General features: G+C 35.9%; 1 protein-coding gene across 1 annotated transcript in view; it reads right to left on the reverse strand.

Moving 5' to 3' along the window:
- CSMD3 (CUB and Sushi multiple domains 3) overlaps positions 1-15,114 on the reverse strand; it is a 646,074-nt gene that overhangs the window by 410,443 nt on the left and 220,517 nt on the right. Inside the window, exon 5 of the mRNA XM_087931634.1 lies at positions 4,123-4,330. Coding sequence (XP_087787760.1) covers positions 4,123-4,330 — 208 coding nt within the window. The remainder of the gene's footprint in view (positions 1-4,122; positions 4,331-15,114) is intronic.

Here is a 15,114-nt window from a genome sequence, read left to right on the forward strand (position 1 = left end):
CACTTAAGTGGTGATGTGAATAATCTTGTTATAACAGTCATTAAAACTGAAAGTATGCATAGCACCAGGGGTGGGATTCTACCAGTTCACACCTATTCACTAGAACCAGTTGTTAACATTCTAAGAAGTTCGAAGAACCGGTTGTTAGAAGAAATTACTGGCCTAATCCTGTAAGGAAGGCAGGAAGGAAACATTCTGGTGTTGCTTACAGAAACTGCCTCTCCGTTAATCCTTATTACATTCTTGGCAGGACTAGACTTCCTGTCTCAGGAACTTCTCCGGGTTTTTTTTTTCCCTCCTTTGCTGGTACTTTGCTTGTGTGGAGTGACCATTTAAAGTTACAGCGGCACTGAAAAAAATGACTTATGACTGTTTTTCACACTTATGACTGTTTCAGCATCCCCAATCATGATAGGCCAGGGAAAGAGATGTGTGCCTCGATGTGAGCGATATTGAGTTGGCCACACCCAGCCAATAGCATGACCACCAAGCCATGTCCACCCAGTCACATGACCACCAAGTCATGCCCACCACCTAAGCCACGCCCACAGAACCAGTTGTTAAAAATTTTGAATCCCACCCCTGCATAGCACCTTGGATCTGAAGATCCCCATTCTTCTCACCTAAACTCTATTTGTCCTCACTTCCAGTGCAATTTTTCCATTAGAAAGAGCTCAGTGAAATCGTTACATTTTGAGAAATAAGAAATCTATCTTATCCATGCTTTGCCTAGCCTAATATTACCCACTTCAGCCGGTCCTTTGAGAGCAAAGATTTGATCTGTGCAATTGATTTTGTCAAAATGACAAGTAAAGCTAACTCATAGTTTAGTACTAGATACCTAATTTATTCATTTATTTTGTTTTAGCATATGACGTACATAACCAGGCAAATCCACATTTTTAAAAAATAACACAGAGTAGTTCTGGTAACCCAACACCATCAGTTCATTTGGTTAATGCATGCACAATACCAAGATATACCATGGGGGAAAACTAATGTTGCACCTGCCGGCTAGCAGCATATAGGGGATATTAAGTCATCCAGGCTTTCTTCTTGCCTTGCATATAGGCAGGTCCAGCACTGGCTCCTGCTTCCACATGAACACTGCTGGCTTTTCCTAAATAAGTGGTACCTATTTATCTAATGGCATTTCATATGCTTTTGAACTGCTAGGTGGGCAGGTGTCATGCCCCTGTCGGAATCTGATTCCAAGGGAGGGGCTGAGTAGCTGACAGAGAGTGGGAGTGTGGCTCTGGTGAATGTGGAAGAAACTGGGGAAGGGCAAAGTCTGGCTGGGCAGAGCAGGGAAGAGGTAGAGCAAGGCAGAGGGAATACAGAGGAAGATCCAGGCCCATCCCCCTTTCATCCTAGGGCATGCAGGGAGGAACAAAGAAGGGAGCAACATGAGTAACATGGCCTACGGGGGAGGAAAGAGTCCCGATTCTCTTCATTAGCTGCAGCTGGGAACACAGAGTTTAAAAAGGGAGTTTGCACACAGCAACTCATGGGAAGCAAATTGTGAGTTATCTTTTATGGTTGAGGCTTATCTGGGTTTCTGGCGTCTTCCCAACTGTGTGTGTTTTGTTGGCCTTTGAAGTCTGCAATTCTTTATCCTATCTGTCCAGTTAATTGCTGCAGCATGGTTTGTGTGGATTTTTATTTACAGTTTATATGTACTTTGTTTTCAGACTGAATTTCCTTCATTTGAAGACTGTTCTTGGGGGAGTTTTTTTCTCCAGATGAAGGTACCTGGACATTGGGGGCAAAGTTGGAGATATTAAAGGGACTTTTCTTACTTATGTGACTATATTGCCTTTGTGCCATGTCCCGGGCCACCATAGCAGGAGCTAGGGTCAAATGATAGGAGTTTACTCTGCAATGCGGTGACATGGGCTTGAACTGCCAGAGTGCCAACCATCTGTGGCCCAAGAGTATCAACCATTAAAGCCAATGTCCCACTGTACCCCCTTACTAGATTCCTGATTTTTTTTATGAAAACTAAAATGGGTGTTTAATATGTATATTAATAATTGTGTAGTTCTGATTAGTAACTATTGGTACATTTATATTTTATTAGGTTTTCCATTAGGTAATTAGGTTTTTGCAATCTCAGGCAAAATGTGGGTCCCATTGAATGAGACTCCCAAGATTTTGGATTTAGGCTATTATACTGTATACATAATAACTGACCAAATAAGATGAAAAAAAATGGCCTACATTCATCAAACAATTCAATTCATTAATCAACAGTTCTTTACAGTTCAAAACTTTACTTCTATTTCACTAGTCAGTCAGTTTCAGTTATAACATTGTTCCATAGAACATAAATATCTTAATTCTATACCACACAATAATATATACTTGCAAATTAAGTATATATTATATGCAGTATGGCCTTATTTAAAAAATAATAATTAAAAGTCAACTTAGATAGGATTCTTTGAAAAGCAAACTGTACATTTGTGATGCAGCCACCATTTGTATCACCAATCATTTACTGTTCTTTTATATTTGGCACATTAGAGATCAATAAATATAGCACAAATAACTGATAACATCAGATTTCATATGAATTGAAAAGTGAAACCAATGACAATCACATCATAATAACTATACATTTATAATCTTTTAGAAAGTAAAAGAAAAAAATCAAAACAAGTCTTTCTTTTATCCCTCTAATATGAAAAAAATATACTAAAAAATACAATAAGAATATATTGTAATGGCAACAACATTATAGCCTGTTATGACCTCTTTAATCAGCAAATAATAATAAAATGTAACTCTGATTCATGTTATACAAAACACAATTGGGGGAACTAGGCACAAATTTGAAATTTGCAAAATTACATAAACCCAATCACTATCAAATTACTTATCAAATTGAAATTGATTTCCCAAATCCTAGGCTATGTAGACAAGAAACTATTAGCATATCTATGCTGTAAACTACACAAGAAGTCTAGAAAATAACCCTACTACTTTTCTTTTATCATTATTTCATTTTTTTTTAAAAAGGATGTGCATTGTTATCTTGGAGAAGCATTAAAGTATACAAAGTCAATCTAATTAGTAACAATTAATTATCTTTTAGACCGCAGCTGGGATATTTATCTAGCATATGGGTAGATGTTTTATACAGTATAATTGAGTTGATTAAGCTGATGGTTAGAATCTCAGCTCATTCATAGAACTAAAACTGATCACAGATTTTCAGAACAGTCCAACATTAATAGCACCTTTCACTGAGTAGAACATTCATACTAGACATGGTGTAGTGGCTACTATGAAATCTATCTATCTATCTATCTATCTATCTATCTATCTATCTATCTATCTATCTATCTATCATCTATCTATCTATCTATCCATACTTACATACATGCACACAGTCTTGCAAACAGTGAAGTAGATAGTCACTTAGTAAGATGTTACAAATAATAATTAAATTATATCACATGCTCACCCACAGAAGTAAAAAAAAAAGTAGTAATATTTTTTTAATGAACTCTAAAATAAACGTACAAAAGCATATCCAGTCCAAAAAATATTCACAGAACAGAAGCAAAGTTAAAATGACATTGCTAAACTTCAACAAACAGCTTCAAGTAGAATTCAGTTATCCAATTCCAACTACAGGTAGACCTTGATTAACAATAATTTGTTTGGCAATAATTTGAGGTATTAACAGCATTAAAAAAGTGATTGGTTCTCACACTTATGACTGTCACAACATTCCCATGGTCATATGATCAAAACTTAGGCACTTGGCAAGCAATGTATTTACAATGGCTTTAGCATTTCAGGATTATATGATTGCTACTTGTAAACTTCTGGTTTTCCAACAAGCAATGCCAATGGGGGAAGTCAAATTCGATTAATGACTGCACAGTTCATTGTAACAACCACAGTGATTTGTTTAACAACCATGACATAAAGGTTGTAAAATTGGGCACATAATTTGAGGACTCCTTATATTGTTTTACCTAATCTCTCTAAAAGTCTTGTTCAGATAAAATCTATAGGATGTTTACACGAACCCATGGAAAAATCATACACATTTGTGCTATTTTCCAGAAGGAATTTTTTGCCATTTTTAATACAAATGATTTCACTTACCATATTGTGGGTGGTTCAGAACCTTCTATTTCCAGGTAATCATATTTCTCTTCCATATGAAAATCTGTAAAGATGAGTGAGATGGTGTCTCCAGGTTCTGCCACAATTGTCCATGTACAGTCTGCATTATTGTGGTACTCATTTGGAAAATTAGGACTAGAGATGACACCACTGGAACCCCTCATTGTTCCTCCGCATGCATCTTCCGCTATCAAAAACAACAAATGTGAAGTATCCATTAGAAAAAAAAGTATTTGGAAACAGGTCTACTAGTGTACAACAAATATAATTAACTTAAGGACTACTGGAAGGAGAGAGTAATACAAACCAGGCTTACTTCATCAAATTTTTTAAGAATCAGCTTTGTTAGCATCTTTTTTTTCCACAGCATAATTTTATAATATGCAAAAAAGTGAGAAGCAAGACAAAATGAAACAGACAATTTATTCCCCTCTCAATTGTTTCTCTTCTCCCTTATTGTCTTAAGAACTGGAGTCTAACGTTGCTCATTCTCCTCTTGCTTCCATTCTATTGTGCCACATATTTTAGACAGCCATATTTGGGTCTTATAAGAATGGTGCAGTGACCTAGAGGTGCAGCTCTCGCTTCACAATCAGGAAGCTGTGAGTTCGATCCTAGATAGCGACATTTCTCTCTCTGGGAACTATGAGTAAATATCAGCTGCAAACCCTGCAGTGGCAACAAAAAGGACATCCTGGCATTGTAAGGCATTCTCTTAATCTCGTTTCCAGAGTCAATGTAAAATAAATCCATCTCAATGGGGCAAAAGTAAAAAGACTAAAAAAATATTAGGCTGAATTGAACACAAGAAATATGGTCTGGTTATCTCTGGCTCATGGAACAATTGTTTTATAGCTGACAGCAAAGATTTCAACTTGTTATTCAGAACACATTAATGAAGTATGGTGATGAATAGATGTAGAATCCATCTATTATTTGACAAGGTTAATTCCTACCTAGTTCTTCAACATTTGCATTCAATGTTGGTCACAATGTTACTTTCAGTTGAACTACTTTGGCTCTAATCTTCTAATTTAATTGGTTTGATATTAACAAATACATGCCAGGCCTATGCTTATCAGTACATTTCCAAGCTTGATTTTATTTAATGAAGCCTCACTGAATTTAATATGCCTTATTCCATATTTTGGCCTTTTACACATTTAGTCAACATGTGATTAAAAGTGAGATAGTGATGTTCCCAATTCTGTACCATCTCCTCCAAATGATAACTATGTTAAACTGAGCAAAAAACACGAGGATACTTGTGTGTTGTGTGGATTGATTTGAATGGCCAAATACAGGCAACATGATTTTTTTCCCCTGATTACTATTAGGAAAATTAATAAGAAGAGCAGCCATTTACCTTCCAGGTAATCTAATGTTAATATGTAGGACAAGGATATGTCTGTTGTCTATTAATAATCCTGGCATAGCAATTGGCAATTGGCAACTGACAACAAACCCAAACAATCAACAGCCAGCTTAATTTCAGCGATGCAATTATCTGCTGATTCAAATAAAATGGCAGAGAAGGGTTTTCTACTAATTTGTTAAAAGAGATATTGGCTCAGGTATATGTCTTGTCATCAGCCCTACAAGATCTGGCAGATTTGTTATGTAGATTTATAATAGAAGAAGATTTTTAACTAAGCTATGCCCGAAAACTGAAAAACAAAACATTTTGATTGTGATGACCATGTCAGATAATGGAATATCCTTGGGAAAATGGGAATTTCAAGACTTTTTATTGTTCTTATGTGAAATCCGAACACAGGACAAAAAACAGACTATTTCTACATCCAGCAAAAAAAGTGTGACAAGAAGTATACTCTCTACTAATTTATTCTATATACTGCATATGCTGAAATCAATATTGAGAGAGACCATATTAGAATCTGTGGCAATGGTTTTCCCTGTGATGCTCTATGGCAGGGGTGTCAAGCTTGATTTCATTGAAGGCCCCATCAGGTTTGTGTTTGACCTTGGGGTGTTGGGGTGAGTGTGGCCAGGGTGGGGATGGCCAGCTTGACGTCACTTGTGTTGGGTGTGCCTGTGGTTGCCTAAGCAGTCTACCAGCGAAAATGAGCTCCTGAGCTCCCTTTCTGGCTGTGACAGCCTCCTGAAATCCTCTGCCAGTGAAAATGGAGTACGCAGTCCTCCCGAGCTTCGTTTTCCCTGGCAGAGGCACCGTGGGCTGGTCCCTCAGTGTTTCCAGGGTGGCCATTTGGGTCAGATCTAAGCACCCTATGGGATGGATACAGCCCATGGGCCTTGAGTTTGACACCCCCTGCTCTATGGAAATGAAAGTAGATTTTGAAGAAGCAAACTAGAAAGAATATTGACACTTCTGAACACTGGTGTTGGGAAAAAGTCAAGAAGAACATTGATACCCAGGGTATCAAACTGATCCTAGAACAAATCAATCCAAATATTTCAGCCAAGATACCCATGATCAGGCTCAAGTGGTTATATTTTGGACCATTATATGAAGACCCATTTTTCATATTCTTGGAAAAGATGGAAAGAAAAAGAAAAGGATGACCAGCAGAGACATGGATTGACTCAATTACAGTGGTAATGGCTGTAGAAGACTGCCGAGGCCCTAAATTAGTTGAAAAAAATACCTTGTACCTGACATGAAAATATAATAGAGTATAGCAGCAGCATGCAGGTTTCTTTTTAATCCCATAATGGATAGAAATGTGTCTTTAAAAAGCTTCCATTTTTTATCTCAGAACAGTGTCTATCTCATACAACAAAATGCTTTCAAGGATCTAGTCTCCTTTAATTTTTGTGAAAGCGTAATTATGCAAAGAACTTTAAATTCAGCCCTTCAGAATTTGACTTCTCACTATCACTTTTCTCAGAAATTACAACTAGGACTTGACCTATTCTGAACAGACCTTCAGCTACATTATAGAGATTGCTTAGTAAGATTTTTTTCCCCCATCTCTCTGTGTTCTGTCAATATTTAGCAGCCAGAATACATTTTCCTCTGAGAGAATTAACAGCAATGCAAATTGAGAATGAAAAGTAGAAAGTATGTTAGAGAGAAAAGACATTTTCTATATAGCATAAAAACAAAGCTGATGAAAAGAAATTTTACTCAAAAGTAGGAAGTCATCTAAAATAAGTTATTTTTTTCTTTCTTTCTGAAAAGGCCTACTTCTCATGTTCATCACTTATCTAACCTCATAGTAAACTTTCTGAATATCTCAGAACATAAGGAGATTGATCCTAAATCCAACAGCAATCAGTACAACTCATGTAAACTTACTGAAAAGCTTTGCTTCTAGTAATAGTACTTTAGTTACATTTTGTATCTGTCTATTTTGCAACTCTTAAGAATTCAAAACAGAATAGAGTAGAGTAGAACAGAGCAGAACAGAACAGGACTTGTCTAGATGGGTGTCCGTACTATATGGCTAACAAAGGCCTGGTCTATTCCTTTTAGGAACAGATATACTTAGTTACTAGCCTCAACTGATAAAAATACAAAGCCACCACCAACACAACTGATAAATCCACCACTAAAATATCCATGTTCTACAGGTAATATGGAGTCCAAGAAGATTATAAACTACAAACCTAATCCTTGAAAACAATATAATATTACTAGGACATGTGGGAAACTAATGTCCATATCAATAATTTTCAATATACATACCACAATTTCGACAACGTTCATAATTTTTAGAAGAAGGCTATGCTTTCTCAAAACACAATACCTCTACCTTTTTAGATTAATCTTCAGCCTTTTCAAATGATTATTTCTGTACTTTTTCAGTGCATTCTCAGTCCCTTACAGCTCTTTGAAATACAGTTATTTCAAAGTTTTCTTCTTGATTATTAATGCATCTCTGTGTGTTTCTATTGATGTACCATAAAATCATTATTACAATTTATTAATAGGATTTTGCACCTGCAAAAACAAAATTGATGTGTTTGAATACATGTTTGCACCATTTGCATATCAGAGAAAGCACCCTATGAAACTAATGGCCTTCTTCTACATCTCATGTCAAAATTACTTTACTTATAAAATACAGAATGTGGGAATGAACACCAAAGCACTATTAAATGCTCTGGATTGTGCTGATATAAGTGTAAAACCAAAAATTGTTGCAATGCAAAGAAAGAAATAATTATGTGCAATTAAAGCTTTCAAATCATCTCTCACAGGCTGTATAAAGCATTAAAGTTTTAATCACTAAGAGCAATTATAATCTGTCATTTGCAGATTATACATATAAACCCAAATTTGAGCAGAGACAAGGTTTTACAATTTTGGTCATTCTAATAATTTGAGTTTAACACTTCAAATAATTACTCTATTACTGAATACATTAAATATTCATATATTCATAACTTGCGTGAGCTTTTCCCATGGTCCAGATTAATGTATTATAGATTTTTTTAAAAAGTCCTTCTATGCAAGAATAAGCATCCATCACTTCATATACACATTCCTTTTAGTGGGTAAATGTGAGCATCTTGAGTTTTTTCATCAGTTATAGAATCTCTAAGAACAGACCTTCAATAAATCTTGGTTTATAAATACAAAGATTCATAAGTGTAAATGAATAAATCACAAACAATCTACACAGCAAATCAGTAAGTTGTATAACTGCTCCAGGTTACTTTTGGTTGATTTCAGAGTGTCTATGTTCTTAATATGGCTGAGGAATCTCCCAAGTAAATAAGAAAATGACTCTAATTCAGAGGTTGGCCACTGTACATGATTCACCTTCTTCCAGAAAAGCAAAACATGACTTGTGAGAAACTTATTTGATTTTTTTTTAATACACTCATATAAGAGCACATAAACAGAGACCTTGATAAAATTAGTAAAATCTGATATTTGGTGATCTTCTGGGATTCAGGCGACTTTAATTTTTAAAAGTCTTAAAGAGGTAAAACATGCAGTTTCTTATGGATCAGAACACTAATGCATGCAATGCCATTAATGGAAATGTTAATATACTGTAGAATTCTCATTTTCTATGTCATAGATGTACATGCTAATACAACAGTCTCATTTCCACCTACAGTATTTTGAAAAACTATTTTATATGAAAACATAGAAAAATAATTATATGTGGCTACTTTATGAAACTGGCAAATTTAATGTTGGCAGGAGCTTAGTTGCCTTTGCCATTGACAGATGCAACAACAACAACAAAATCTGACCTATAAGGCAGATACGTTTGTTATTGCTGTTAAGGATGAACATAAGTCTTTGTAAGTGCTTCTTCCTGGATAAGACATTGTTAGTCTGGTCAGAGAAGACCAAATCCAGCAGCCTCAATTTTATACAAAGGTTTTATTTCCATTAAGACTGAACAGCATGCAATTGATAAATGGAACAGGCTACAATTAAGCTTTCCCAAACTGGTAAGATAAATGAATTGCCACCATTGATGTATACACTGATTGATTGAGTAAGGCTATCAAGTCAGTGTCAACTCTTTGGGAACACATGGCTAGACTATTTTTCTCAGTCTATCTATGTCTGGCCCTAGAGAATCAACCTTTAATCTGATTTGAATAATGCAATGACATATACTACAAATGATAATATATACATATATATATTGCCCACCATGAAGATGTGGCATGACCACGAACGCAAAGCCAAACAACAGGATCACAGCTCACCAGCTCTAATCCCCGGCAACTAAGACTAACCTGAGCACAACCAAGCCCCCACCTGAACAGACAAACACTATACAGAAGCCTGATGATGGCAGATGAGATTCTGCCGAAACATTGCTACAACTTTAAAAACACAACTATAATGGCATGGGAAAATACCTGAACAAAACTGAATACCATACATATAAATACCTGCGAAAACTTAAGAATATGAAATATATATATATATATATATATATATATATATATATATATATATATATATATATATATATATATATATGGCATTCAGCTATGTTTGGGTATTTTCCCAGTGCCAGTGCAAAGCAGAAAGCACCAGCCTGAGGATGGCGAGTGGGACCTCACCAAAACGTCACCAAGATACTCTTAATCTTACATGGGAAAAGACCCAAACACACCTAGACTTACATACCTATACCCATGAAAATCTACAAAAACAAATACATATATATATTGCCCACCATGAAGATGTGGCACGACCATGAACACGAAGCCAAACAACAGGATCACAGCTCACCAGCTCAAATCCCCCGGCAACTAAGACTACCCTGAGCACAACCAAGCCCCCACCTGAACAGAACACCCCCCCCAGTCAATCAGAACACAACCAATCCCCCAACCAATGAGAACATATCCCCACCCAATCAGAACACAGCCAAGCCCCCACCCAATCAAGTCACATCCCCACTAGCAGTTAAAAGGAAGAAGCAGCTGCAAGCTCACATTACTCCGAGAAGCACAAAGCCGAAGACACAAGCCTGAAGATGATGAATAAGACTTCATCGAAACGTCGCCTAGATACTTCCAATTTTACGCGGGAGAAAACCCGAATAACCAAAGATATATACATACATACATACATACATACATACATACATACATACATACATACATACATTACAATAATGTATTACAGACTCAAAGAATACAAATGATCTGAAGTTTTGTAATGAAGCCTTTGTTGAAGGTTCATTGGGTAACCACTGTTGCATAGATAAGAACAGTGCCTCCAAGGGTTTGGGTTTCTTTCAGTAAAATCAAAAATACGTATCATTGTATGATACTCGAAATATTTTGCAAGAATCTGACTATCATAAAATGATACTTTATGCTTGATATCCTATAGAGTAAGGAAGATGACTTTGTCAGAGACATGTTCTTTTTTTTTCACACTGGTAAACCAAGTTGCCTCTTGCCAGACAATTGACCAGGGTGAGGGCATTCCTCTTATCTCCCAAGGTCATGGTCATATACCATTATAGTTATTTACTCTCATTTATTCTTATCTGACATTGATAATAACAAATAATAAATGAAGTTGATCCTTTTATAGCACTCTACAGCTAAAAACAGATAAGGGAATTGCCCTTTAGAAAATGCATATCAAATTAATCAGGAGACCTGGTAGATTCCAAAGGAACATCCCACAGTTGCTGTATTGAATCACCATTTTAAATAAACATCAAGCTAACTCTGCTCAGTGTCAGGAGTTTGATCCAGACCAATTCAAAATTGACTCAGATTTCCATCCTTCCAAGTTCAGTAAAGTGGGGACACAGATTGTTGGAGGCAATATTCCTGACTCCGTAAAACACTTAGAGGGGGCTACAATAAAGCACTATAAAATACTATATGTCTAAGTTTTATAGCTATTGCTATCATATTTGCTTCTTTAACACACAAATTGATTGAACTATTATAATGATTCTTTGCTGAAAATCAGATTTGGTAATTAATGAGAAAATGTAATTTCTGACAGTGTTTTTAAATGGCACATAGTGAAATCATAACTAAGCAAAACATTTCTCAAAAATCAAAACAGTTTCCAAAATTACAAATTTTCATTTGTATTAAGCAACTTATCCTTCACATTCTTTCTGTGACAATTACTAATAATAACATTGTGGGAAGACTTTTCATTAAAAAAAATGGATTCTTTACTATACTGACAATTTAGAAATAATGGAGTGAGTGTAATATGTCAGAATTTATAAAGGGAGACATTGAATTGACTTCTTTATTGTCATTGTATGTATATACACAGTATACATACAGTGAAATTCACATAACAACCAGAGACCAGACTCAACATGCACACACATGATAATTCCCAAACACCTCCCCACTCACCAAAATTCCCCACCTCCTTAAAACACAAGCATCCACACATCAGACCAAGTAATATTGTCCAACAATTGTCATTGATGGTGGTCCTTAAGTTCATTGTTAAGTGCAATTATAGCTCTGGGATAAAAACTATCCAGAAAACCTATGGTCTGAGTTTTAATTGTTCTGTATCTTCTACCAGAAGGCAACAGTTCATAAAGATTGTAAGCAGGATGGGAAGAGTCTCTGAGAATGTTGCACAACTTCCTTAAACAGTGAGATGCAAATATGTCAACCAGGGCTGGTAGCTGGAGCCCAATGATATTCAAATGAGAAACCACCTTTTCCTGAATGAATGAATGTAGGCAATTATGAGAAATAGAAAAAGATACCCATCTTTTTCTATCTATCTTTTTCTGTGCTATCTAGAAGAGTAGGCATGGGTCTATTTATGTGTATATGCTTGTATATACACATCTGCATAGGAGTCTGTTCCAGAATCGAACCATGATTTTCATACGTTTTATACCAGACATATTTTTAATGTTCTACTTTATTGCTCGAATTGGACATTATTGTTTATCTTGCAATTGGGTTATTGAATTCTCTTATCTAGGCCAACAGACCCAAAGGTGCTTTTTTAAAAATAACTGGGCTTTGTTTCTTCCTTGAAGATGTTTCACTTCTCATCCAAGAAGCTTCTTCTGAATGAACGGTGGAAGATGGAAGGATTTATATTCCTTAGCACTCTTTCTGAGAGTTGTTGAGGCACTTGGAGATTTATCTGTGCCCTCAGGGTCACCTGAATGTGAAAATGGGTGTGAAACCTTCTTGGAGAATTTCTGTAGACATCTAGGCCAGTAGAGTTAAGAAGGCCTGGATGAATAAGATGATTGGGTAGAATCCTGGAGTGAAGCAACATATACAGAAAACGTAACATATATCGGGTCATAATAAGGCTAACATCCATTGGATAAATACTGTGATGGTGACTAATGATAAATATCTAGTTGCCTTTCTCTGGGCCTAGCTACATAGACCCAATCTAATTCAGTCTCAGTTTTGTTTCACTGTACTAAAATGGTAGTAGCTTTAGTAAAACAAAATGAGATTCCCCCTCCTTGTCCTTTTCCATTGTTTTCTTCATTGATTACAAAATGTCTATAAAAATTAAAGGGACATTCTCACCCATCCCAATATAGTGCATTTGCTTATTTGAGGGAATGAGTTCTTCTGTTTGGTCTGAATTGTCACACTATTGCATGCTAGATATACATGTACATACATTAATGGAAATATTTGATATTCTGCTTTTAAGAGGCTTGATAAAGCATGGCTGGAAGAGCTAAGATAGTCAGAGAACTAGTCAGACTACTTATCGGAAGTTCACTGATTCTCATGGACAGAAATGGCCCAGGTAGAAGACAACCAAAGTGGGCTGGAATCATCCAGCACATGTTCTTCTAGCAGCAGCAGTTCCTGATTCAACATGCTCTAGTTTGTGGTATTGTATTTGTCACATTGCCATGTAGTAGAGAAATGCTGCTAGTTGGTCAGCATGACAATATTCTCCATTCTGACTTGAGTTAGTCATGAAAAGTTAAAGGAAAGGGTCAACATGGGTTTTGAGCAAGTGACATCAATGTCAGTCACACTTGGCAATGGTTATCCAACAATATATCTCTTACCCGACAACTCACATCCAAAATAATAGTTTGTTCTCCATTATAGATAAAGCTGGATAAGCCTCAACTGATACTTGTGGACACTTAATTTTTGGAAGTAGTTCCCTTTATTGTTAAAATAAACTTTTCCTTGCTGGATTGCTTTGAACTGCCAATGGAAGAAGACTTAATGTTAATCCCTTAATGTTTTTAGATTTCTGCTTACTCCCAAAATGTTTCCCCATGAATTGTAACTCAGCTGAGACACTCTGTAAGCCAATAATTCATGTAACTTGAGAAAACCATATTGTCATGGGTCTTTATCTGTCACCATGAGAGATGCACACTGGATGAGTGTCCTTAGACACACCACTAAATAAAGCTCACGTTGAACTTTATGGCTTCTTGGATGGACTTTCAGACCAGAACTAATGAATGTGGCTCACATTAAAGGATATTATAGGGGTTTCCCTCATCCTTATGCTGTGAGAATTACATTGAATGCATCTATCATTTATCCCCTAACCCTTTCATAAGCCTAAAGCCATATTCTATTGTTTTTCATATTTGACCAATGATAACATTGCTGGACTCCAATGCCTGGCCAAACTAGTTCAGACAGTTTATCCATGTTCTGAACCATATGACCACAGAGATGCTGATGCTTAGGCCAGTATGAGAAAAAGAGAACTATTTTTTTCTTCTCCATTATCATTCAATTATCCAACTCCCTGCAAGGTAAGCTACTGATAGCAGATAGACTCAAGTGTAAAATGTAAATGTAAAAAAACCTCCTCATACTAATCCTTCTTAGTTTTGTTGGTCTGCTACACAGTTGCTCTTTGCTTTTCAAATTAAATCAGGAAAAAAAAATAGAACCAAAGCAACCCATCAGAATATAGGTTTTGGTGAGCAAACATTGTGATGGTACAAAATTACCATCACAATTATAACTTAATCAGCATAACAGAGTATGCGTACCATTTCAATGTCCTTTGTTCCAGCTTTTAGAATGCCTTTGAAGTTGTCAGACTCACCATTTGTATAAAGAGATCTCAACATCAACAAAAGATAATCAGGAGAGTTTGGTTATAATGGACCAAAACCATGGAGCCACCCATGCTTCCTCATATTTTTTAATTAGAATAACTACAGCTAAGTTGAATAAGGTCAAGGGTACAAAAATCATGAAAAATAATATATGGCAGTAAAGAGCAGTAACAAAGTGTGTAACTTTTTGATGAAATCTAGTGGTTCTACAGTTTTTTTTTCTCAAGAGATTTGTCCTGAATTCCAATTTCCCATGGCAGAATATCTACAACATTTAAGTATTCTGGTTTGTCTGAACCCAGAACAAATAAATTGATCCAGCCTTGAAATGGTATGACATATGAAGTGGAATTGATTGAGCCTTAGAATGATATGACATATATATCAAAAATCTTGTTATGACTTGGAAACACATCTTATTTCCCATTTTGGGCATGTCCCTGTAAATTTAAACAGAAAAGAACCATGCTAT

The sequence above is a fragment of the Pseudonaja textilis genome, chromosome 3, assembly GCF_049901715.1.
Source record: "Pseudonaja textilis isolate UNSWEBS1 chromosome 3, rPseTex1.2, whole genome shotgun sequence".
Lineage (NCBI taxonomy): Eukaryota > Metazoa > Chordata > Lepidosauria > Squamata > Elapidae > Pseudonaja > Pseudonaja textilis.